A 27,910-nucleotide genomic window follows, 5' to 3' on the forward strand; every position below is an offset into this window, starting at 1 on the left:
CCATATTATTCCCCTTTCCTTATGACATGCTTGTGTCAAATGGAATACCTATTAATATAATGTTATAAAGGTCCCCATGTATACAGTATGTCTGGTTAACTGGTTTGATGTAAAGGCGATAAACCATATTTTCTTTGTGTGCTTCCCCTTTTACTTAGAGATATGTCATCTTCATTAATCCAAAATATATTGAGTGGAAATTAATTTATGTAATCGATTGTTTGGTCAATGGTTCTGGTTTTGCTGTTCAGAAAATACTTGGTCATCCCCTCTATTATCCTAATGACCACCATAGAAATTCCTGTTGATTGTGGACCTGTGGTTTCTTTTTAATTCCTCATTTTTTCACTAGGATGTTTTGAGTAATATGGACTTAAACAGTGTTTATACTATACATTTCTGAGCTCATGTTGTGGGTTTTATGAATTGCCATTATTTCCAGTATGTTGCACAGGATTATCAGACAGGATATTGTGCACTAGCATGCTGTCTGCTAAATACGCTGTAGTCTATTGTGTTACTTGGTCAATAAGCTGGGCTTGTCCTCAGAAGGCTGGTAATTAATAATTGAGCATACTTACAAAGAAAAATTCTTAGTGGAATTGACAACAAATGACATTTAGAAATGGGGCTTCAGTAGAGGTGGGCGACCTGGCCATGGAAGAGCATGAAACAAGATGGTCCACAGCCAAGTATGTACACCAACTCACCCTCTGGAGGAAGGAAGATGTGTTCCACTTCCAGGAAGAACTTTATGTGTTGGAAGCAATTATCGCACAAGCCTATACCAGTTTGCTTACCTCTAGGCTTCAGGCATCACATGCAACAAGAGGTATCAACATAACATTTACAAAACCAACATCATTACATAGTTACATAGTTACATAGGCTGAAAAAAGACATGCGTCCATCAAGTTCAGCCTTTCCTATATCTGTTAATTTAATGCTGTTTGATCCAAAAGAAGGCAAAAAAACCCCGGCTTCGCTCTTTCCAATTTTGCACTAACCAGGGAAAAAAATTCCTTTTTGACCCCAAAATGGCAGTCAGATTTCTCCTTGGATCAATAAGCTGTTTCCCCATAATTAAAGATTATATCCCCGAATATTATGTTTTTCCAGGTATCCATCCAGTTGCAGTTTAAACATCTGTACAGACTCTGATAAAACTACCTCTGCAGGCAGAGAATTCCACATCCTTATTGTCCTTACTGTAAAAAACCCTTTCCTCTGCTTTAGTCTAAATCTCCTTTCTTCCAGTCTAAATGCATGACCACGTGTCCTATGCATAGTCCTGTTTATGAACAGATTTCCACACAATGGTTTGTATTGGCCCCAAATATATTTATATAAAGTTATCATATCCCCTCTGAGGCGACGTTTTTCTAAACTAAACAGATTTAAATTAGTTAACCTTTCTTCATAACTAAAGTGCTCCATTCCTTTTATTAATTTTGTAGCCCGCCTCTGCACCCTTTCTAGTGCTATGATATCCTTCTTTAGAAAAGGTGCCCAAAATTGCACAGCATACTCAAGGTGCGGCCTTACCATTGATTTATACAGAGGCAACATTATATCTTTATCCCGCGAGTTGATGCCCCTTTTTATACACGACAATACCTTACTGGCCTTAGCAACTGCAGACTGACATTGCACATTGTTGCCTAGTTTGTTGTCTATAACAATTCCCAAATCCTTCTCATTTGTCGTTACCCCTAATTCACTACCGTTTAGGGTGTAGGTTGCTTGTGCATTCGCTACCCCGAAGTGCATAACTTTACATTTATCTACATTGAATTTAATCTGCCATTTGAGTGCCCAGTCCCCCAGTCTATCTAGATCCCTCTGCAGCACAGTAATATCCTGCTCGCCCTGTATTACTTTACCTAGTTTAGTGTCATCTGCAAACACAGAAACATGACTTTCAATGCCTACTGCCAGGTCATTTATACATATGTTGAATACGTTGAGGTATGTAAAGTATGTCATGGAAAACAAAACAGAGAAATGGCACAAAGAAACAGAATAAACAGTGGCAAAGGTGTTAGAAGAATGCCAATCACTTAAGCGTAACCTTGCACTTGAAAGCATTCATGGAAACATAAACCATTCAGCTCTTCTAGTCTAGTTTTGGTCTTCAGGATAGCCAAACGCTTATGCCATGCATGTTTAAATTCCCTCACTGGTTTAGCCTTTACCACTTCTGCTGAGAAGCTGTTTCTACTTATTTACCACCCTCTAGGTAAAGTAAAACTCGATTACGTTGTATCTAAGCATCTGCCCCTCCCTCTAGTTTAGAATATGTATATATAAACCCTTTTAAATATTTGAATGTTTCTATCACATCTTGCCTTTCACTTCTTTTCTCCTAATTGATACATAGTAGGATCCATAGTATTTCCTAATCATTTTTATCATGCAAATGATTTATGTTGGTTGAAATAATGGTTGAATTCTCCTCAGAAAGAGTTTTCCTTCCTGGATCTGTAACTCTTTTTCTGCTTGGACCTTATTTTCTGGAAAAGATAAAAAGAATGTTCCCTGCGGGTCTCTATCGGAAACTCACGCACCTATGGTATATAGTCTCTCATCAGTCTTCATAGGTTCCTTTAAAGTAAATAGCAATTTATTACAGTTATCAAAGGTTGTACATTCGGATCGTAATCTTTTCACAGAAAATCTTGTTTTGATCTTGCTCGCTCTTGCCCCTGGTATATCATATCCCCAATCTCGACTAGCTGTTGTCCACATAGCATAATCTCAACCAAGGCATGATGTTATACTTCGTTTTCCAGGGGGCTTTTCGGGCATCCAGCATACATATACATCGGCCTTAGCGTAGTTTCTTGCTTGCCCAATATTTTTACAATTAATCAATTTACACAGATCAATGACAATGGAACTATCTCCTGTTACTGAAAAAGTCAGATTTTATGCTTTGGTATCTTCCCATTTGGTCACCTTCTTGTTCTCATTCCACTTAGCGTTTTTAATTAAAAAAAGGAATTTCTATAAAAGCATCAGTCACTACCCAATAAACTATAAGCAGGCACCACCCCTTCATCCTACCTGGCCGTCAACTCAGGGTTTGGGGAATGGATTTCTTCACTGGCTTGAGACGAGTCCAACCTATCGTCTGGACCCCCCCCCCCTTTATACCCTGACTTAATGACTGACTACCAGCAAGTGGTGTTACCTTCTTACAGGGCGACTGATGTATCCAACAACTCCTCTCAGCTATCTTAAATGCAGTGGGGGTGGTTAGTAGTACTTGGTACGGTCCCTCCCACCTCGGTGATGACCAATTCTTTCGTTTGATTATCCTTATTAGTACCCAATCTCCAACGCTCAATTTCTCAGGAATTGGCTCTTGTGCTTCTTTATCTGTGGCAAACTATAGGGTCTCCCATACATTACTTCAAATGGGGTGAGACCTTGCTTGTTGGGTGTAATACGCATACTCAATTTTACCATAGGTAGGCAAGAAACCCAATTCTTCCCGGTTTCTGCCATGGTCTTTTTTCATTTATTCTTTATTGTTCCATTGTTTCTTTCTACCAACCCTGCTGACTGAGGATGATAGGCGTAATGATTCTTTAATTGTATACCAAATACTTGTGCAAATCTGGAGATTAGTTGATTGACAAAATGAGGCCCATTGTCACTATATATTCTTTCTGGTATTCCAAATCTAGGAAGGATTTCTTTTATCATGACCTTAGCTACTGTATCTGCATCTGCATGGGCTGTTGGGAATATTTCTACCCATTTAGTTAATGCATCAACAATAACTAGGCAATATCTCATATTTTGACATTTGTTTAGTTCAATATAATCCATGCAAATATGTTGAAACGGATACTCTGGGTTGGGGAACTTCCCAATAGCAGGTTTTAGATTTCCCTGTGGATTATATCGAGCACAGATAAGACAGTTAGCACAACATTTTTTTAGAGTAATTTTGGAATCCGAATGTTGTAAACACCTCATCTATAATGGCTACCATCCCTCCTGTTGAGACATGGCTCAGCCCATGACTCAATAAGGCTGCATAGCGAAACAATGATTTCGGCAATATTGGTTTGTTGTTAACGTGAAAAATTTTGTTACATAGAGTCGCTTGTTAGTGATTATGGCAAAGATCTCTAGAGCAATTCTTTTTGCTTCAATATCTGCACGCTTATCGCCTAATGCTACAGGATCTTTGCTGTTGGTATGGGCTGCACACTTTATTACAGCTACTTCTTTTGGTAGATTTATAACCGTTAATAGTTCTTCAATCAGGGCTTTATGATTTATTGGTTTTCCTGTGGAGGTAATCACACCTCTATTTTTCCATTGTTGTGCAAACACATGTACAGTAGAAAACACATATTGACTGTCGGTATAGATATTTACCCGTTTGTCTACTGCCCATTTGCAGGCTTCTATGAGAGCCGTTAACTCAGCCGCCTGGGCTGACAAATGATTAGATAATTTACCTGCCTTGATTACTTCAGCATTGTATTCAATGTCTCCTTTATCCCTTTTCCACGAGTGACTAATCTCACATTGCAACACCATATCTCCCACAGACTTCCACTGATTGGGCGTATTAACAACAACCTTATTAACTGTTCGTTCGCCGTAAAGGACTCCTGAACAGTCATTCACACAGACAGAGTCATTCAGACAAGATTTGGGACATGGGTTGGTATAGCTGTCCCTGGACCATAAGAGCTCTTCTCTTTAAGGTCTTGTGATACTCTTTCACAATAATACAAGCCGCAACCAACATCAACAGTATTGTCACAATCACAAACAACAATTCGTTATCACAAAATTAATGACTAACTACTGTTGGTTGAAATAATGGTCGAATTCTCCTCAGAAAGAGTTTTCCTTTATTTAGAATTACATGGTTTATGTAACCTCTTATCTACTTCTAATAGCATGCACATTATGATTGGTTACCTTTCAGGCAAGTTACACCTCTTTAAGATGCATAATTAAGAATGGCCTAGACTTGACCCTTTGCACATACCGTATATTCCGGTGTATAAGACGACCCCCAACTTTTACAGTCCAAATATAGAGTTTGGACTATACTCGCCGTATAAGACTACCCCTCTACCCAGCGTACAACAACCAGACAATCACGGCAAGCGATGTACCTTATCGGTGATTTGCTGGTTGATTTGCTGACATATACACATACATGCACTGCCCTTACACACACACACACACACACACACATATATAATATATATATATCTATATATATATCTACACATATGCCTGTCCATACATACACATTTATACACTGCCCTCACCACACACCCCTGCCTTTACACACACATGTATATGTATATGTATATATATATATATATATATATATATATATATATATATATACACACACACGTATGTATATATATATACACACACACACACGTGTGTGTGTATATATATATATATATATATATATATATATTTATATATATATACACACACCAGTGTATATATATATATATATATATGTATATATATATATACACACACCAGTATATATATATATATATATACACACCAGTGTGTGTGTGTATGTATATATATATATATATATATATATATATATATATTTCTCCCCCCTTTCTCCCTTTCTCCCCATCTCTTACCTTATCTTCTGTCTTCTTTCTTCCATCCAGTTGTGGGAGCCCGAGGTCTGACACTTCAGACCTCGGCTTCCCTGCTCTCTAATCACTACGCGCCGGCTATTGATGCCGGGCGCCGGGACATGACATCATCCCTGCGCTCGGCATCAATAGCCGGCGCCTAGTGATTAGAGAGCAGGGAAGCCGAGGTCTCAAGTGCCAGACCTCGGGCTTCCCTGCTCCCTCATCACTACACGCCGGCAATTGATGCCGGGCGCCGGGACATGACGGCATCCCTGCGCTCGGCATCAATAGCCGGCGCGTAGTGATTAGAGAGATTGGTGGCTTCGTGGGAACCTCCGGCTTGGTAAGTACCCGGCGTATAAGACGACCCCCCACTTTTAAGAAGATTTTTTGGGGTTAAAAAGTCGTCTTATACGCCGGAATATACGGTATATATAGAACAACATAGAGTAGATGTGTTGGCATGAACTCGTGCATATATCATAGACTAGACATTCCCTGCTTTCTTATGTCTTTGTCAGCAATAATATTTACGATAACATAAGCATTTTTCTAACAATTTATCATTTTAGTAGCATGCCTCTGCACTCTCTAAATTATGTCAATATCCTTCTTGAGATGAAATCTGTAAAGTGGACAACCACCTCTCCCTTTTTCTAATGCTTTATTGCATTGCTTACCTTTAAAGTAACTCATTACTCTAAAATTAATTTCCAGAACAATGCTGCCAATATTATGTTCGGCCTTGGGATTTTTACTATTTGGCTTATTCCACTTTAGATGTCTACCCTGTGGCGGATCTTTGTATCATCTACAAAAATACAAACCTTACAATTACGAGCTTTTGTAATACCAATAATAAAATATTATTATTATTATTTCCTGAGGTACTATTCCCTGTCTTCAAATGGATCCTGCCAATTCCTTTAGTAAATATAAGGAAAATGTAAATCAACGTGGAATGGTATATTTGTTTTCTGTGAGTTGAAAAATAGAAACAGTCCATCTTTATGGAGGTAACCGCTCCCTATGACATTGAATACACACCCCATTTATTTACTCACTATTTCAGTGTTGACTTTCATAAGGAAATGACACATTATTTCATTCTGTACTATATTATTGAGCAATAATGCTTTTATAAACCCGTAGAACCCAGAGAAAGTCAGGACCATGCAATAATTTGATTTTAGATTCAAAGTATACTACCCACTGCATGACAATTTCCTTGTAGCATCCTAGTAGTTTAGTAACGTATGACATCCTCCAACAGAAAAAAGCACTTGATAAAAATGAAGAGTTCCTTCTAAGACTGGAAACAATTTTCTTCCTCGATCCATATAATACCTATGTTTATATGAATTTGTATAAGAAATTTGTACATAGAATAGTCATTTGTACATACTTACTTTCCTTACTGAGAAAACAAGGAACAGGCCATGCCAGAGCTCCAGAATGGAACCAGTTTGTAAAGTCCAACTTCACAGATACAACTGGCTAGATGAGGAGGTTGAGTTTACCATTGACTCTCCCCTAGTTCAAGTCCTCATAATTAACATTCTAGCTCCTCATACTGGTTCTCTATTTTTTGGCAAATATGCCCACTTGTATCTCTCCTCTACCACCTACAAGTGAAAGTCAAACTTGATGGTTTAAGCATACGATGGATAAAATGAATAGTTATATATAACAGAATATAATAACTCGAATATATTAATACCAAAGGACACACTCCCTAGCTGACAAATTAAATCAATCTCCAGCCTTGCTAACTAAGCAGGTTCTTGCATTGCATTACCTAGATCAAGTATTTCAAAAGAAAACACAGTGATGACATACAATGCCTGCAGGCATTTAAATCTTTAGAAACGGTATCTCTGTATTTTGTATGATTTTCTAAGAAAAGTTGAAGATGAAATTTAGATGGCCATATCGCTGTAAAACTACCGTGGTTACATTATCTGTATAGACAAACTTTACATGAAACATCGATTTTCAATGTTGCTTTCGTACAAACCGCATTGTCTAGTTATAATATGTAGAATTCTATATTTTGAATTGTCTCGACTTTTGCTGATCATTCTAAAACATCCATCCTTATTCCACACTCTTGCTTTATTGTTTTAGCTACCCCTATAATTAAGTTTTCAGTGGGCAGGGTTTCACTACAACTCAAGGTGGTGACATCAGACTTAGGCAGTCTGTGTACATATTACAGGAATAAGTTCTGGCATGGACTGATTTTAGTTTTGTGAAGCTGTAGGACCCCTCTTCAACTAGCCAGCAGCACCTGTCCACCACTACCTGACCAGAGAATAATTAATCATTCTACTCACTGGATGTCGGTATACTCCATGCCACACAGCTACTAGACACGGTAAGTGGAACTATTTACATTTACTTTCGTGTTTTAAAAATATTCTATTAGTTTAGTACTCTCCTCATATAACCCTTTCTCCAGTCAACACAAATCTGCAAGTACCATTATTTTCAGATAATATTTGTTTGATTATAATACATTGCACTTTCATGTGTTGGTGTTACGAATAAAATAATAATTATTATAATCATAACGATAAAATATAATTTTTGAAAATCACGAAGGATATTGGTCATCCCTACAGGTATCCCTACAGAATAATCAATGTTAAAGTTAAGCTTGGCACTCATAAAATGTTTTAATGCAAGCTTGTAGTTATCAGAAGAACCAGAAAAAAGAAAATTTTAAGCTACATCAAGGTTTGGAGTTTGTAACGGACATTAACATATTAACATACATTATTTATATATATATATATATATATATATACATATATATATATACAATATTTAATTAACATTGAAATGCACATAAGCCATCGCTACATACAGTTGTATAAATTGTTATAATATACTTTACTACTAGGAATATTGCAGAGCGTGGCAAATTTAATGTTACTGTGCAGGTGAAGAAGCAAGGACAGAGCAGGTTAACTTAGTAATGAAGACAGAACAACCTCAGCAAGGCAGACAATTATAGATACAATGTAATTAATAAATCCTAAGCCACTGTGGTGATTTTTTTACTGTGTAGTTTTTATTTGTTACTTGTAATTGTATATTTGAGGTAAAAGCCATATTTAGACATTTCCCCTATATATAGTTTTTCTTTCACTTCTGTATTAGCTAAATTGCATTTATAGTTGGATTTATAGATTGTATGTTACCCTAGTCCATATTGATGCTTCAGTCAGAATTGTATAGAGAGCATTGGACACCCTGCAAAGGATGCAAAGCCTCCCATATACATTAGGGGTCAACTGTTGAGGATATAAGTATGGGTATTTTCTGCTTTTCCGTCAATACCACAAATGGCCACTGGAGGCACATAAGATATAACCTAGGCAACAATTCAACTAATACTAGGTCCTTTATATGTTTCCTCTATGGGTCTTCTATGTAATTCCTTTTGGTAAGTGTTGTATAGTATAGTATATGTCTTTTTAATAAGGCCTATGAATGCAGAGTGTCACAGAAGTCTCTGTGCCTTCCATCACACAGAGCAATTTAGGTGAGAAGTGATACATTTGGGATATAACCATAGCTGTGCTATTTATGCACATGCATTTTTGGGCAGAAATATGACAATCTATCCCTGAACATTACCAGGCTGTCTTGTGGTGTGATGTTTTGTCCCCACCTTTCTTAAAAGTTTCAATTATAAAATGATGTAGAACACACCATATTGGTGTTGCTCCTCTGACTGCAGAATTAAAAGTTGCACTGGAAACACCATTCCTAGTATTGCCTAGTATTGCCGAATGCCCGAACCTTCACAGAAATATTTCTCTTTTCATTTAAAAGTAAAAACTTTTGTAAGATAATGCGGCACTAAAACACTGTTCCTAGTATTCCTGAACACCTAAACCTTCCCAGAAATATTTATTTGTGTAAATTGTTGCTTAGTTTGTTTGTTATGTTTTGCCAGGAATGCATATTTGCCTTGCGATACAAACACAAGCACTGATAGGTTGTTGCCTTAGATGCTGAAAAAACTTCTTAGAATTTTCTGTGTTGTTTATTGGGTTTAAACCTACAGGGGAAAGAATTTAATGGCACATCCTTAACATGCTTTCTCTAAGTGGAACAGCACCTTTAAATTAAAGGGCCTTTCTTTTTAGAATACCTGACCTCTGTCTTCCTTCTCTTATAAGAAGTTTTAGAAATTTCTTGAAAATGAAAGGAGACTATAAGATTGTAAGCTTGCGAGCAGGGCTCTCTCCACCTAATGTATCGGTTTGTCTTAGTCGGTCAATTCTCGTCTTGTCGTACCCTTTGAATATATGTATTGTATTAAGCGCTGCGTAAACTGTTGGCGCTATATAAATAAAAGATAATAATAATAATAATAAAACAATAATAACAGATTATGTTGAGGTACTAATTTGTTTTTATTATATGTTAGAATATATATTTAATTAAATTGGTGCCCAAATATGTACTTGGCTCTTTTTATGCTACATTACGTTATAGAGAAGAATATACAATAAGACTCAGTATGACACAAAAAAAAAAACTTCAGGTTCTCTCTGACCATTAACTAGAAGGTTAAAGAATTACACGATGGGTAGAACTGATAAATGTTCGGCTCCCCCTTTGGAACATTGACCTAGCCTAAACCTAGACAACATTTTCACCCTACAACACAAATCAATCCCGTATAGAGATGTCACTTGCTATTTCCTATTTTGATTTTTCTCTGCCTGAAAATCAAGTCTATAGAATGAGTCCAAGATATTAGATTGATTATAAGCCTACAGGGAAAGAAACCTTAATTCATGGTTTTGTTTCACTTTAATCAAATGCATCCCTTTAGGCACATAGACATTCACATAAAAAATCATGAATCATTGTACCAGAGAAATCTTTCACGTATTATTGGGTTGAAGTTTGCTTATGAATAGGCTGAGTTGCAGACAGGGCAATATTTCATTATAATTAGGCACTGGGCAAACACCCTCTAGCTGCCCCCCAAGCCGAGTTGTACCTTTTGCCACCAGACTGCTCTGACCTACACCCCAACCTGCAGTGATCTCTCCTTCATGCAGTGTGGTGACAAGGTCACTTAACATACAATTTTTACTTACTAACACTTTTATTTAAAGCTAACTCCTCTTAGATAAATGAAGTGCGTTGCTCTTCAAAATAAGACCTACCCTGTTCCATGGAATAAACATTATCTGACCCTGCTGAGCATCTGCCTTTCTGCTTCAACGGCCTGCACTGTGCACCTACTGCTCTTTGGACAGTGATCTCAGACAGATTACCCATTAGATCTCAGTGGTCCCTCAAAGCTTTATGGGGCTCTAGAAAAGTGTGCCTAATGGATAATATGATGCTGAATTTCACCGTTGGTAACTGAACATTTTTGCAAAGTCTGCATGCTAAATGTGGGTTATTAAGGCATCATAGCACCAGGGCCTAAATTCACCACCCAGTAGTGTTACAGATCTATATGATATAATGGAAGGTTGATAATTTACTTTCACTTTCATATTATATTCTTAGATCACATAACAATGTGTCAGATCAAAATGAAATCTTCATGGGCATTGCGAATACTTACAATAACAATGTTAACACAGACATTGTCTGGACAAGAACTAAGTGAAGATGATGATGATGAAGAATCTCTAGCAGGTAATCTTTTTTCCTTATTCATTCTCCTGCAGCGATTGAGTATTTTGTATGTTTGTAGATATGCGTCTTGAATTTTAGTGGGACTTAACAGGGTCTGAGCGAGCAAGGTGTCCTGGCCAATTATTAAATTATATTAGGATAAAGAAACAGACACAATGGCATGGCAATGAAGCCCACAGTGTATTTAACACTCTGACAATGTATCGTATTTCTCCAAGTATAAGAAACTCCCATGCAGAGCCGGCCTTAGGCGTTGTGGCGCCCTGTGCGGACTACTCCTCTGGCGCCCCCCCTCACTACCCCCCCTCTCTGCCCCTTCAAACTACCCGCCCTCTCTGCCGCTTTAAACTACCCCCCCTCAAACTACCCCTCCCCTCTGCCCCTTCAAACTACCCCTCCCCTCTGCCCCTTCAAACTACCCCTCCCCTCTACCCCTTCAAACTACCCCTCCCCTCTGCCCCTTCAAACTACCCCCCCCTGCCCCTTCAAACTACCCCCCCTCTGCCCCTTCAAACTACCCCCCCCCCTCTGCCCCTTCAAACTACCCCCCCCCTCTGCCCCTTCAAACTACCCCCCCCCCACTTACCTTGTTGCCGGAGTCCTGCGGTAAGAGCGGGAGGCGTCCGTCTTCTCGCTCTGCCGGCATTTCATGTTGAGCGCCGGTATAGTCCGGCGCTCAACATGAGATGCTGGCACCGCGACGGAGTCACGGAGAGTAAGGGGCGCCGAGCGGTTGCCGAGAACTTCACGAGCAACCGCTCGGCGCCCCTGACCGGGACTTAGATTAAAGCATCGGGTTTTTTTTTTAAACTTTATTTAACATCAATGATGTTAAATAAAGTTTAAAAAAAAAACAAACAAAAAAAACGATGCTTTAATCTAAGTCCCGGTCAGGCGCCCCTGCAACCATGGCGCCCTGTGCGGTCGCACAGGTCGCACACCCCTAAGGCCGGCCCTGCTCCCATGTATAAGACGCATCTTAATTTTGGGGCCCGAAATGTGAAAAGAAATATATTACATAAACATATGGAAATGGCTGCCTGGGCATGATATGAGTGTGATTGATGTCCAACAAGAGGGCCCTGGAGGCCCCACCTCGCAATCTACAGGATTTAAAGGATCTGCAGCTAACGTCTTGGTGCCAGATACCACATTGCACTTTCAGAGGTCTAGTGAAGTCCATGCCTTGATGGGCTAGGGCAGTTTTGGTGGCAAAAGGGACCTATGCAATATTAGGCAGGTGGTCATAATGTTATGGCTTATCGTTCTATTTATACTGTATATACACATACATACTGTGCAATAATAACAGCTTGCAACCAAATTAAAACTAGTCTAGTATTCAGAACATGGTGTTTTGAAATACATTTCTATTTGCAATGCAGTTTCTGAGATTTATATACTGACATTAAAACCTTAATGCCAAGGGGTGTTACTTTGGCATCATTTTTGTTAAACATCTCTTAGTTTTTTGGATTCAAACCCCACCAAAAGAGCTAAGTATAATAAAATAAATAAAAAATAAAAGTATAATACCGGAAAAAGTAGTTCAAATTTTCACCTTTTACTGGAAGTAACTGTGTGATTCCGGAAATCCAAGCAGGATTTATAGGTGTTAAACTAGGGGCCAAATCATAGGCACAGTGAAATTTCTTCATGATTTTTCACTTTGTGTAATTGAGGTTTACAAATGTGTTGGTAAATGATGACGGCTATAAGGCTATGGTGATCAGATTCACATTATAAATGTACTATATTTTATCTATAATAATGAAAAAATATTTCATATAAAATAGTTTCTACTTATGTTAAAAATTAGACTCTACTGATAATTTTGAAGTGTCAGCATAAAGAAAAGCCTTTAGGCTCAAAAAGCCTATAAATTAGACAATTACTGATATATATTATCTTTTGCTAGCAGGCTGGTGGGCAATATCATTTGTCATACTATTCTAATAGCAAGATGGGACTTGTCACAAGGAACAGATACATTTAATAAATTTCACTTTTTCTTCTAAAATTACATTGTAAGGGTTATAGTTTCATAAAAAAAATGTAAGCCTCTTTAATATGCAGGGAACATAATATTGCATAGATATTAACTACAGTAAGATAAATTTACCAATAATACACCTGGAAGTTATGTTAAAAATAGTTTACAGAAAAGGTGCAAAATCTACAGGATGGAGTGTTTAGAAGAAACATGTCCTAACATTAAAGGATAAAACAATAATGTATTCATGGTTCATATTCTGTAAGGTTTATTGATGCATGGAATGGCCTTAAGGTAGACATGGTTTGGCTTGATACAATGGGGTGGTTCAAGAAACAGAGGATAGGATACACAGTTAAGAATGATGGCTGTATTTTTACAAAATAAACATATAGACGTTTGTAAATAATATGTGTTTGCACTTGTCAATGTAACTATTGTAAAACTGCAAATTTACAATAAAACAATTATTCCAGGTAATGTAAGTAAAGCAGCATTTTTATTTTTTATGGCAGGTTGCAGGACCGCTTTAAACGATTTAGTTTTCATTGTTGATGGATCCTGGAGTGTTGGATACACTGACTTTGATACTGCTAAAAACTGGCTTATAAATATAACAAGTAGCTTTGACATTGGACCTGCATATACTCAAGCAGCTGTAGTACAATACAGTGATTCACCTCGGCTGGAATTTCCTCTTGGACAGCACAGTACAAACCAGCAACTCATCACGGCCTTGAAGAGCATGAAATACTTGGGTGGGAATACTCAGACTGGTCGTGCAATTAAGTTTGCTACAGAAAATGTGTTTCCCTCTTCACAAAGGACCACTCTTGCCAAGAACAGAATTGCTATTGTGGTCACAGATGGCAAATCCCAGGATGATGTAGTTGAGCCCGCTGCAGATGCCAGGGCACAGAATATCATCATGTTTGCGGTTGGTGTAGGTTCTGAAATCACTAAATCTGAACTGGTGGCAATTGCCAATTCTCCATCTACTGATTATGTTCTTTATGCAGAGGACTACACAACCATAGACAGGATTAAAGAGACCATGCAACGGAAGATATGTGAAGGTAAGGTCTTATACCTTTTACAGCTACATATTATTTTATTTCTCCCAACTTTCATTATTATTATTTCATTCCTTTTTTACCCCTACTGGTATATTTGTGTCTGGCATCACACAGGTGGGAAGGTGGCTTTAGCTGAGAACCCTCAAGGTTGGACCTCAAGCTCAGAGAGGCTGGATTTATCCTCCTCTATCTTTTACAGCTATATTCTTTTTGGCACAGACCCATGATGTGATAATTATGTGGGGCTTATAAAAACATTTGATAAATTAGAGGGATCAATTAAAACGTCCCACAAGTACAAGTTCTAAGAGGTCGGTGCGTAAGTTGTACTGAAGATGCACCGCAGTCTTCACTGAGTTTTAGTTCAATAACTCCGGTAGTAGAAAAATGATGTCATAAAATGCCTTAACAATACTAATCTCAGACTTGTTTAGTGACTCCTACGTAAATATGACAAAGTACAAAATGGAATTTGTTTAAACACTGGTATTTTTTCTGCTTTGTTTCTTAAATATGGTGGCATTTTTTTAATGTCTACCATTAGCTATGGCAGTGAACGTAGACATAATTGCTTCATGTTTTGTTATGTAGCCTACTTTTGGGTGTTCGCTCTATAATTTTACATACTTTACCGCAGCACCACATTTAGTAAGGCATTACTGAGTTGTGACAGAAAACTTCACACTGAAATAACCAAGGTACAGGTCAAGGGACTGAGGTAGTGCCTGCAATACATAGGAGCAGTCACATTTAATAACATCATATGTTTATTTTATGTTCGCAAGACTATACAGTGGCGTGTGCATATGTACAAACCAGACATGTCAGAAAGTTAGTCAAAATTACTGTCAACTTACTATACATACTAAATAAAGGCACTATTATATGATATAAACATGGTACATTCGACACTAAGGTTCATGGCCATTCAAGGTAAAGTAGACATATGTTTCTTAATTTATAATTTGCTTTAGAGGAAAAATTACCCTAAAATAGCTTTCTTTAATTGGACAATGATTTTGATTAATTTTCCATCAATTCTTTTCCAAAAGAAAGGAAAAATTAAAAAAAAAAACATGATTGCCCCCCCTTTCAATTAAAGTACATTTTTTAATGTTTATTTTTGAACATGTTACACGATACAGAGAATCATCAATGTACTCAACTGATCTTGTTGGCACTATTTGACTTTCTCTATTTTTTCCTTTCAATATCTCAACTTTTTTTTTGGCAAGCACCCTGTTATGGTAAAAACAAGCGACATTCTTTATTTTACGCATTCAAATGTAGTAAAGGTTTACTATATTTTTAGGTAGGTTTAGTTAATTTATGTATAAAATATTGGTAGCAGCCTCCCGAGGCCCTTTTTAGAAAACATCTGAAGATGAACATAGATAAAGGTTGGGTGAATGATCCTACACAATCTAGGAGTGACTTAGGGTAACTATACTATTTATTTCAGGGACCTTCTCCCTACAATTCTAAGGAACACATCATTTATGTAAGTTTAAAGGGACACTTCAGCCATCACATGCACTTTAATACATATGATAGCTGAGAGGTCCAGTTGATGGTGTCCTGCTTTCAAATGCATGGGGGGATTCTGTAGAATTCCTCCATATGCATTTGCCTCTTTCCATCTCATCCCAGCTAGTTGCTGTGCAGAAGATGTATTCGGCAGAACACATCTACTGACGTGGTATATGATATGATGCCAGCACTGGCTTGGCGAGTATTGCAGTTGTGTGAAGCACTGGACCACAGAGAAGGTGGGGAACTGCTGCCCTAGAGCTGCAGCTTCTACTAAAAACATTTTTTAACATGTCTCTAATATGCATTATTTGCTTAAATAGCTAACTAGGACACTAGAGTATGCTTCCAACCATTTCTTCTTTCAACTCATAGATTTAAATTAACAAGTTACTGAATACCTTAGTTTTACTGCTTTGTCCTGAACTCAAACTTCAAAGAGTTTCTAACAGTTTTTTTTTTAAACTTGCAAACTTTTAGCAAGTTGATCCACAAGTTAGTGTTCCTGAATTTTAATTTTAAAGGAACACATATGCCAATTCATTAAAATTAAAAAAGTTTCCTAAACAAGGGTGTTTCACTCTGAATGAACATATAACTGTATGGTTATGTTAAGTTATGTATCCAGTGAGGCTGGATCACATCACCTTATTGCACTTCTACTTTTGAAATAAGAATAACATCATCACTTTGTTTTGATTGAGGTCCAGCTTTTCAGAACTATCAGTAGTTATTTAGTGAAATCTGCACCATTTATATATTTGTGCTTTAGAAATTAATAGTAATTTACAAATCGGGATGTGATTTGCTTTGTTTCTATACAAGTTGATAATACAGAAAATATCTCAGTAAATTGCCAATCAAAGCTTTTTTGGACATTTCATATTTTAAGCTTTGGAACCCAATGATCTGCCATGATATCTTTAGTCTGTGGAGCAAATTCTGATGTTCTTACATACTAAGAGGTTTTTAGGCCTGTTCACTGGAGGTAGGAATTCAAATTGATTTATAGGAGTTGTTAGACTTGAATAATTTTTGTTAGTTGTAAGAAGCCCTCCCTGTTTGGGATGGATAGAGAAGAATAAAAAACAGCCTAATGTGCCCTATAGTATATAGACCCTGCAGAACCCCAAGCAACATGTCTGCGCAAGCCTAAAAGGGGTATGATTATGATCTGGATTCAGTTTAACTTACTGCACCTCTATCAATGGGTCATGTAGAGGCGCTTTGCATTGTATTGCATTGTATAAGTAGAGTTTTCGACCTCTAGCATGTCCTATAATGCATATAGTTTGCTAAGGTATTGTCTACATTATTCTTTGGTCTTTGGGTATCCTTGTCCTATAGTATTTCATTCTTTTGAGTGTACAAATGGTATAAATCAATATTGATTTCTGCAGAGTCTGTGTGTCCTACTCGAATACCTGTAGCTTCACGTGATGAGAAAGGTTTTGAGTTGCTCGTGGGCATGAAAATTAATAAGAAAGGTCAAAGAATAACAGGTTCCCTAGAATCAGAAAAGGCGTATCTACTTACCCCCGATGTGGATATAACAGAAAATACAAGGTATTATCTTCACGTTTATTTTCAATTGTTCTCTGTCTATCAATGTTGCAACCATACCCAAATGTAAAACTAGAACATGTGACAGAATGTAAGAAATAGGAATAAATAATCAATCTTCGTTGTCCATCCAGCATTTTTCTCCTTTTTTATTAATACACTTATTTGGTCTTCAACTCCCTTTTAGGGTAACTTTTATCATAGCTGCTAGAACTTACTTGTCACGGATACAACCACCACACTACCTCTCACCCTTTCTCTTTGCCTTATGTTTGTCACCCCATTCCCTCAAGATTGTAAACTTGGGAGCAGGGCTCTCTCCACCAAATGTATCGGTTTGTCTCAGTCTGTCAGTTCTAGTCTTGTCATAACCCTTGAATATATGTATTGTATGAACCGCTGCGTAAATTGTTGGCGCTATATAAATAAAAGATAATAATAATAATCTTCGACATATGTTATGTTATGTTGGTTTTATCCATACAACCCAATAGTATTAATCTCAATAAGTCGAATAGTGTCCGAACTTTGACCATTTAGAATTAAAGATCTACACCACCACCGTGTACCTGCTGCTTGCGCTATGTACAAACACGCACCTATATCTATATATATCTATATGCATTCCTATACATTTTTATGTCAATGCAGAGACATCTTTCCAGAAGGTCTTCCACCCTCTTATGTCTTTGTGGCAACATTGCGTTTAAAGTCTCCTGTAGCCAATAAAATGATTGACCTTTGGAGAATTCTATCGAAATCTGGAGAGGTCCAGGCAGCGGTGACATTAAATGAAATTGACAAATCAGTCATCCTTACTGTTGCACAGATCAATGCAGATGCTCAAGTCATTACATTTAAAGACAAGAGATTAGAGGTAAGAGAAACATTCAACCTTTTAGAAGGGTGGACTGGACAGTATAGGAGGGGGTCATTAGACACATATCCTACATAGAAACTATATTTTTCAGTAGGGGTAGGGCCCAGTGCATGTCCAAGATGTATTTTAACCTCAAGGCCAAGTCGCTTGTATTAGAATAAGTTCTAAAATATGGGTAATTAGTGACACATTTTGTACAGATGACAAGCAAATGACAAAATTATTCTCCTCCAAGTTTTAGCTTTGTGAAACTATAGCTAAGATAGTAAGACAAGTCACAAGTAACAATTAGTATTTCTCTAAGTATATTTATGTGGAACATACAAACCAACAAAACAAATGACCGTGTAAGTAAGCGAAGGCTGGCAGTGAAATGTCTGTGGCTTAACAGTATTAGTTGTTTCCATTAGGCACTCTTTGATGAGGATTGGCATCAGCTAAAGATCCTAGTAAGGAGTAGAAGTGCTGACTTATTTCTGGACGATGTGTTGATACAAAATCAATTCATGCAAGAAATGGGGCCAATATTTATCAATGGCAGAACACAAGTGGTGAAGCAAGAAAAAACAGACAACACAGTTACTGTAAGTAACCTTTGGCTTTTTAAAACTGTTCCTGGTAACCATAGTCTTTGTGCAAACACTGATGAGAACAACAAACGAAACAAACTTTTGGGGATAAGCAGTGTATATTCTTTGTGAGAACGGCACCTTAGTGATTCTGAAATATTTAGAATTATAGGTGTGCTGAAAGTTGCATTTAGATAAATATCGGCAGTTCATTGATTATGATAAAACAAACTATGAATAGCATCAATCATGTCCAGGTGAACATAGGCTCTCATATTTGAACTACTTTTTTAAAATCACCCAGTAACACGATATAAGATTTTCCTGCTAAAAAAAAGGCAGGTCACTCTACACAGTCTAGCATCCCAAAAGACAATCGGAAGATCCTTTTGGAACAGGTATTAATGGACAGAACACTACATAGGCTGATTTCCTTCTAAAATAAACTTTAATACTCGATCAGGTTTAGAAAGAAAATGCTGTCGATACCTTTAATTCTATTATCACTTAAATATACTGTAGTAATTTCTGTTTTAGCAATATTTTTATAAAAATATAATGTTTTTAATGTCTAGGTTTGGAATGTAGCCATAATATTACATGGCTGCTTGCAAAGACAACCCTCGGCTCTACAGATAAACAGAGTTTAGTGTATTTAGAAGTCAAACATTTTGTTAAACTTCCCCTTTAAACATCCCCAATATGTTATTTATTGTACAAACAAATACTGTATAATGCAATAGAAAATGCTGTATTGCACCTTAAGAATGCAACAAACACATAATGGATTTCAGGACTATAGAGGTAGTGAAGGAGCTACCTGATTATTATTTGTAAATCTCAGTTGATTCTAGTCCTAAAGATACATAATGTATGAAGAAAAAATCTGCACATCTGTTTAGTGAGAAATGTATTTCTACAAAAGCTGTCAATATATTTATTAAGATAACTTAACAAGCAATTAAGACATTTAAATGTATAAATATTTATTTTCATGATAACAGTTTCTTCAGAAAAGCCTTACAAAATTCTAGACTGTAACAACCTTCATTAAACTTGAAAAAGTTTCCAATTTCCAATCAAAAAGTTTCCAATCAAAAGATACCAATCTACCTGTTTTCTCGCTTCTTTAGATGGAAATACAAAAGCTCAGATTATACTGTGATCCAGAGCAAAGTGAGCGAGAAACGGCCTGTGAAATCTACTCTGTGGTGAGCTTTATCATAATATATTTTGGGAAGAATAAAATAGGACTATGTATTCTTCACAGAGAATGAAAATGTACACAACATAGAAAATACAATAGCTAAAAAGCTCAGTTTGCTTACTTTGAATGGGAATAATTGCTTTGGCGACAGCATAAACTAATGAGTTTGGATGACAGAAGTAATGCATTACATTATCATTCATACTAACATCAGATTCAATAGTCTAGGCTTTTGTCATTATAATTTGTATGTGATTAGTAAATTAATTTCTTTAGTTGTTCCAATAAATAACATCTGAAACATACCTATAAGGCCACTATTTGTAGGCTTTCATTGTATTTTATTTTTTAGCCCAGTGCTCATGACTAAAATAAACTTTTTTTTGTCAAATCAAAAACATTTTGGGTGTACACTACTTCCTTCCTAATTAAACTTACCACTTTCCTAAGTCTACCACTGGAAAAGTCAAATGCTTCCTTTGATTTCGTACTATGCATATTTTAAGAGCTTTGACATATTTGATGTATTTATTGGGAGTTATAAAAAGAAATACATGGTGTTATATTACAGATATATATCATACAATTAGTGTTCAGCCTTGTAATACATTAATCAGATGTCTCAAGACTACTAATAAGGAGAAAGTGTGTGTGCATGTTTTGTAAGTCTTTTTTAGTATTTCACTAATTGTGGCTAACTTTAGTTCATTTAAATTGATCTAATAGCTTTTATGAAAACAAACGTTGTTATATTGTCATCAATAAGCATCAAAATAAAGGCAAAGTCTTAATTTTCTTTCATTTTGTCTTACTGACAGGAGGATCCAAGGGTACGTACATATCCTTTTGTTTTAATTTACATTTTTATTTAAACAACTTCATATTGTTATTAATACCTTTTTTTATTCATAGTGTCCACTTGAGAGGGTGCAGCCCGTATCTTCATGTGAATGTCCGGATGGTCAAACAGGGTCACCAGGGGCTCCAGGACCTGAAGTAGGCAATATATTATTTTCAAAGAACCTTTTTCATCAATTGCATTATAGTATGAGTGAGACGTGGCAATTTTTGTATAAAAAACAGTAAGGACAGTAAGCAGGTTGACAAAGTGTCGCTGTCCTGACAACTCTTAGAATCGAGCTGTTAAATCCTCTATTAAACACTCTCAGATTTAGTTACACTCTTTTAGTAAGAAGCAATATGATAATAATGTTTTTGGGTTCTTAATAAATTCTTCAGTAGTATACTGTATGACCAAATGTATGGGGACACCCATCCCAATTATTAAGTTTAAGTGTTTAATCCACATCTGTTGCTAATGTGTAGAAAATCAAGCACACAGCCATGCCGTTACTATAGATAAAGATCGGCAGTAGAATGGGTCTTACTGAAGAGCTCAGTCACTTTACAGGTGCCATTGTCATATGATGCCACGTTTGCCACAAGTTACTTGTAAGCGCTCTTATTGTGAAGTGGAAGCATCTAGGAGTAACAACAGCTCAGCCACTAATTGGCACACTCACAGAGCAGGGCTGCTGGGTGCTGAAACAAATAGTATGTAAAGATCGGCAGAAGCACTGGGTGTCAGGAGCTTCATGAAATTAGTTTTTAAGGCCGAGCATCTGCACATAAGCTAAAGATCACTATGGACAATTCCAAGTGTCTGTGGTGCATACCTGGGAACTCTCCGGGTTTGACCCTGAGATCTCCGGGTCAACACCCAAATTCTCTGGGTCGCAGGAGTGGAGTCTTGACATGCCCCGCTCCCCACCCATTTGCCCTTTAAATGGGGGTGTTTCCCGCTGACATGGGGGCGGAATGGCCACTGACATCACCGGGCAGTCCTGGAAGTCTCCGGGTAGCCGGAGTGAAGAAGTTCCCAGGTTTGCTGCAGTGTAAAGCACATCACTGCTGAACTTTGGAGCAGTAGAAACATGTTCTCTGAAGTTATTAATCATGCTTTACTAACTGGATGTCTGATGGATGAACCTGTGTTGGGTGGATGCCAGGAAAACACTACCTACCATAATGCATAGTGCATACTGTGAAGTGTGAAGGACAGATAATGGTCTGGGTCTGTTTTTTCAGTGTTTGGGCTAAGCCCCTTAGTTCCAGTGTCTTCCAACTTTGTGGCACCAGTTTGGAGAAAGCCCTTTCCTGTATTGAATGTGCACAAAGCAAGATCCTGGCCCAGACTGACCAGCCTAAACACTCACTTGGCTCAGGGATGGTCTTTTTCAGGGCCTCTCCTTGACCCGAGAGCACAGGAAACAGCCTCTTCCCCCAACAGTCTCTCTGCTCATCAAACTCCAGAGGGTTTTAATGCCTAGCACCTGTGCCTGATGCAGTACCCATAGTAATCCTGGACCGCATCCCGCAGACCTCTAACCTCTTGGTTGTCGTACCTACCATCTCCAAAGCGGTCTCTCATCGGCCGTACACGGAGAGACTTGGCATGGCGTGAGCCGCACACAACATACCAACGTCCCTCGCCGAGCTGCCGCAGAGTGTCAGCAGTACTCACGGGGTTATAAGTTATCCAGGTCCCGACGTAACATTGGTTAGACGTGAGTTTTACACTGAACGGGGGAACGGAGCATTGGCCCACCCTGCTCTCCAACTGCTCCACCCCAGGGACCCATATGTATGATCTGCATAGCACCCAAATGCCAAACTAATCATCTCCCTGGGGTTTACAGCATCACAATACCCAGTAATAAAATGCTTGATTCAATGCAAAATTATGATCCAGAATGGTATAGAATTGTGCCCCGGCAAACATATATATATTTGTTTTTTAATTTATGATCAATCAAATATTATCAGATAATATTGCAGTTGCAAAGCACATAATCTACAAAATAAGCCATTTGAGCGATTCCCAAAACTGGGGCTAGATAAAGACTGCTAATCACCACCTTAAGCAAAAGGGAATTTAAATTTTAGCAGATACATGATTAATGTCTTTGTTCTACCATACAGTACCTGATTGCATGGTATCATTATTATTTATTAAAAATGAATAAGATGTCATACTGCAGACTAATGAAGTACCTAAGTTGTTGTATCTGTCAAGATTCTGTTTCTGATCTTGTGGTCTACAAACTTAGTCATTTTCATGTTTTCATGTTCTAACAGGGGCACAAAGGGCATGTAGGAGAGCGTGGCCCCCCAGGAATTGATGGGAAGCCTGTGAGTAGATGTCCATATTGGATATTTTTCATAAACCCTTTCTTTGCCATTGTGTTGTACAATGTTCCCAATTTACAAGAACTGATTTGTAAATGTGTTGTAAAGCATTGGATTTTCACATTGTTAAACTTATCCTTATCTATAATGGTCACTTGTTTGTGGGCTCATTAAAAGTTCATAAGAAGGACATATCTTCCCCTTGTGGCTGCATGTGCTATTAGTATTAATAATTAATAAATTATTAATACTAGAGCAGTTTACAGAATTGTGGGCATATTTATCAGAAATCACTTTGCCCTGGTTTCTAAATATGACTTCGAGGATATTGGGCTTGTATGGTGTTTTTAGTGTATCTAATAATATTTGTTGGATATTGATTTGCAGGGCTTACAAGGGCCCCAGGGACCACCTGGAACATCTGGACCTCCAGGAGAGAAGGTTGATTTTTTTAATGGAAATGTGTTTAGCTCTGTTGGTATGGTATTTGAAGTTGATCAGCACAGTCATAAATAGGAAGATCTACTTACATAAAAGGGTTATTTAGGGGCAACCATATAATACTTCTAAAACCAAATTACAATGCTAGATCCAACACTGACCATTATATAATGCTTTAAGGGACACATCTCAAAAGCAGCTACATCCTTCCTGCACCATTCACAAATCTGCTACATGATATTAATTGGGAACTCTCCCCCTCCTCTCCATGAGACGAAACATGAGAGGGCAAAGTTTTACTTTACTGAGAGGGTGGTAGAAAAGCAGAAGAGCTTCCCAGGAGCAGGAAAGGCTAAAGAATGAGGGAATGAAAATCTGCATGGGCATAAATCTATCTGAATAAAAGACATGGCCAAATGTCTGATTATGATCTGAGTCTTTAAATCAGAAAAAAAGGGACAGACCAGAAGAGTCAAATGGTTCTTATCTGCTGTCAAATTATAGGTATCTAGGAGTTCTCTGCCAGATTAAAACCCTCAGGGTTTCTTATATACGTGGCTTTTGGGGCCACTGCCCTGACACACACACCTTTGTCTCTTGGGTACAGTATAGTGAATATACCCCTTGGTCTTGGATGTTCAAATGTTTTGAAAACCAGCATTTGCTATTAGTTCTGCAGATGCACTGGGCCATCTCTGATTGTAACACACACTGTCATTTAAAATGTGTTGTGTTTATTATTGTGTTTGCTTTTTCGGTTAAGGGTCAACAGGGACCACAAGGGCTTAAAGGCGATCCTGGATTTCCTGGGGTTCAAGTAAGATGATTGTTTCAGCCATTACAATACCCTGAAACCATTATTTTTTTGTACAAACTATGTATGAATTATAGGTGATAACAGCAGCCTGTACTATTACAAAAAATCAGCACTTAAAATTTACAATCAAATTATGTCATAAACCAAAAACTAGATGAGATATTAGCAGATACCGGTTCACTGAGGTTAATTAAACTCCCCTTTCATAAGATACAGCTAAGCTAATATAATGCAGATGCAATGCCTATATGTATGAGAGAGATACCGGAATTGATGACATGAATAATCAATATCAATACTTTACTTTTTTAGGGACCACCAGGGATGCATGGAACCCCAGGTCCCGTGGGGCAGAAGGTAGTAGTGCTAGCTTGATGTGCTATTTTCTTATACATGTACTGTGTTTTTTGCAAAACTGCCTTACTGCCTTACTGCTGTTGGTTTCACTTTAGTTGATGTATTATATGTGCACTAGAATAAAATGGGGAGCAGATTGCTTTAGTTTTGGGAACCCCTCAGGGTCATTTGTGTCTAGTGAATAGAATAGCCCTTGAATTGTATCTTTGGCCCTGAATGATATACATGCATTCAGTGATATTTTTAAACCCATTTTGTGTTGTATTAGGGATCGCCTGGCTCACCGGGAAAAGTAGGACAACCTGGGATTGTAGGAAAAAAGGTAATAATGTTAAGATGACATTTGAGTGGCACAAACACTAATACATGTATGTGATTTGTCACCATGTCTTCTTTACTAACTTATTGTACATCTACTAATCTTCATATTTCTGTAAAATAATGCTGTTTATATCCACATATATAAAATAATATACAAACATATTTTAATAACTTTTATCAATTTTCGCATTATAGGGTAGTAAAGGTGAAAAGGGATTGTTTGGTCTTCCAGGGCTTCAGGGACAAGCAGTAAGTGACTTTTTTTCTTTCAAAACAGGTTTTGTAGCTGTGTTATTTTAATTAATGTATTTAGGCTATGAATTTGTCCATAGGGATTACAAATCTGGTTTTAGGGAGTTTGGCTCACAGCTCCTCTGAGGGTCTCCGTTGTGATGGTGGGCCCCTTTTACCCATAGTTGGAAGTATACAAATATATTAAAAAAGACTAACTATAGGTTTGTAAATAATTCAGTGGAGACAATCTAAAAATATTTAAAAAATATAGATAGGGATTCTTCTGTAATTTATTCACACAATTTAGTCTTCAGAGAGGTCATAGTTTAAAGCCTAAGACTTGCAGATGGGGCCCAGAGCATAGTAATATATATATATGTTTTTTGGCTTCTTAGGCAAGAGGAGAGAGGCTATATTGCTACTACTAAAGGGACACGCCAACAATTATAAGCACTTATGATGCATATGCAGTGTGTATGGTAGCTGAATTGGCCCTTTAAGTTTATGCCCCCCCTCATTGCAAATACAGAATCCTCCTATATACATTTTTCCCCCCACCCCTGGTATTTGTTGTGCAGGAGATGCATTGAGCCGAACACATCACCTGACAAGTGGTATAACTACTACTCCAGCAAAGGCCTGCCAAGCATTCAGTGAAGGGTCTAATGAGCTGCCAACATACGTGGAAAAATGCCCTCATTAATTTCACAGAAGAAATCCTTATAATAAATACTCACTGGCATGTCACTCTACTTGCTCTTCTAGGGAGATCCAGGACCACCAGGAAGACCAGGATCTCCAGGGCCTGAAGGACCAAAGGTGAAATTATCTATGGTTATTCTGTTTCACATGTTTCAACTATATAGATTTTTTTGTGAAACTTACATACATACAGAGCTGAAATAATTAACAGATGACAGATTATGAGACAAGTTATTGTTAAGTTGCCTTCTCCCCTATTGTAATAACACATTCAAAGGGGTTGACACTGGATAAGTAAAATGTAATGTAATGTAACAGCCCTGTTTAAAAAGTGCCAATGTTTGACTTGTCACATTCAATCTACAGCTGTAGGTGCAAGGTAAATATGTGGGATGGGGGGGGATCTAGGATAGGCAAAATGTCCATACGAGGACACCAGTATCCATGGCATGGTTTGTGCAGGTCCACAGCACATCATTTATTGTCCACCACAGACCCCAGTAAATGTCCACCATGAGCATTGTTGGTGCTTACTGCCTGGAAAAAAAAATGAATAAAACTCTTTAGCCTGCCTCCATGCATCCGCTTGCAAAATGCATAAATATCCATTCAAATAAAAATTCAACATGAAGTAAATTAAACTAAAGAGTCAGATACAGATGGCCACAGTATCTATTAACTAAATGCTACTGTCAAACATCCACAATTTACGTATTTACGTATTCTGGTTTAAAAACAGCATACAGATCAGTGACGTTTAACCAGTCCAGATCATCCCAGATGAAGGTGACTCGCCGTACACACCTTTTCCAGCTATACCTAATAATGCCTAGAAGGGTAAGGGTAGTGAATTACTTGAAGTTTCCAAAGGTAGCCTCATTAAACCCTGGATAAATCCCCATTAGTCTAATTAATCTAATTAAAAGTGAATACCTGAATTCTATAAAATGCTCCCTATTAAACACTATCTACCAAAAGAGTCCACTGCTAATAAAAATGTTACAAAAACTTTGAACTGGTTTAATTTCCCTTGACATAATTCATCATTTTATGATCCTGTGCCTCTACCATTTCTTTGGATTATTGACTCTACCTGCTTTTTGCTGCAGGGCTTTCTTTAATGCCATTTGTTGCTTTTTGCAGGGAGGACAAGGTCAACCGGGTAGACCTGGAGCAGATGGATCTCGCGGGGCACCGGTGAGAACATTAACTTAATATAAACAGTTGGATAGTCCTTCCCTGGTGGCCCTCAGTATTTCATATAGTTGCCATGTAAGTTTTCTTATAGGCTGTTTTAGCTAGGTCTGAGCATAGTCATCTGTGTCTCTACTAATGCAGCTATTCCTAATAAATAAAATTAAAAATAGAATACTAACCTGAGGCCCAGTTTCAAAACAATCTCCAGTGTATGAGCTGCCCCAGCTGTATGTTAAGTGCTATTTATATATATAAATTTAATGGAACCTATACATCATAGACCTGCACTTGTTCCCCGAAATCCATAATCAACTATATTTACATAAGGAATATATTGTAAGATTTGGTGTAGGATAAAGAAACAGTAATATGGAAAGTTGATGATGAAAAATCCAAAGGCCAGGGCAGGGAGCAAAATAAATCAGGAATGAAACTACCTACAAAGGGGGAGAGACAAATATGATGTAAGTGAAGGTCAAGCCAACTAAGTTCAGATCAGAG

The 27,910-nt window shown here is 37.5% G+C and overlaps 1 protein-coding gene and 1 long non-coding RNA gene across 2 annotated transcripts in view; one reads left to right on the forward strand and one right to left on the reverse strand.

Annotated features, from left to right (window-relative positions):
* Window positions 1-7,906: 7,906 nt before the first annotated feature.
* Window positions 7,907-27,910, forward strand: part of LOC128497823 (collagen alpha-1(XXI) chain-like) — a 33,314-nt gene continuing 13,310 nt past the window's right edge. The window contains exons 1-17 of the mRNA XM_053468002.1: window positions 7,907-8,031; window positions 11,202-11,333; window positions 13,842-14,402; window positions 17,333-17,498; window positions 18,147-18,372; window positions 18,786-18,959; window positions 20,078-20,155; window positions 20,970-20,981; window positions 21,064-21,147; window positions 23,290-23,343; window positions 23,728-23,781; window positions 24,545-24,598; window positions 24,911-24,955; window positions 25,224-25,277; window positions 25,472-25,525; window positions 26,276-26,329; window positions 27,356-27,409. Of these exons, the coding sequence (XP_053323977.1) occupies window positions 11,213-11,333; window positions 13,842-14,402; window positions 17,333-17,498; window positions 18,147-18,372; window positions 18,786-18,959; window positions 20,078-20,155; window positions 20,970-20,981; window positions 21,064-21,147; window positions 23,290-23,343; window positions 23,728-23,781; window positions 24,545-24,598; window positions 24,911-24,955; window positions 25,224-25,277; window positions 25,472-25,525; window positions 26,276-26,329; window positions 27,356-27,409 (1,845 nt within the window). The 5' untranslated portion in view covers window positions 7,907-8,031; window positions 11,202-11,212. The remainder of the gene's footprint in view (window positions 8,032-11,201; window positions 11,334-13,841; window positions 14,403-17,332; window positions 17,499-18,146; window positions 18,373-18,785; window positions 18,960-20,077; window positions 20,156-20,969; window positions 20,982-21,063; window positions 21,148-23,289; window positions 23,344-23,727; window positions 23,782-24,544; window positions 24,599-24,910; window positions 24,956-25,223; window positions 25,278-25,471; window positions 25,526-26,275; window positions 26,330-27,355; window positions 27,410-27,910) is intronic.
* LOC128497824 (uncharacterized) lies at window positions 21,104-26,974 on the reverse strand. Its single transcript, XR_008354338.1, has 3 exons — window positions 26,932-26,974; window positions 26,248-26,315; window positions 21,104-21,142 (listed from the first exon to the last, which is right to left on the reverse strand). It is a non-coding gene; the product is annotated as an uncharacterized LOC128497824 (long non-coding RNA).

The sequence above is a fragment of the Spea bombifrons genome, chromosome 5 (assembly GCF_027358695.1).
Source record: "Spea bombifrons isolate aSpeBom1 chromosome 5, aSpeBom1.2.pri, whole genome shotgun sequence".
In the NCBI taxonomy this organism is placed as follows: domain Eukaryota; kingdom Metazoa; phylum Chordata; class Amphibia; order Anura; family Pelobatidae; genus Spea; species Spea bombifrons.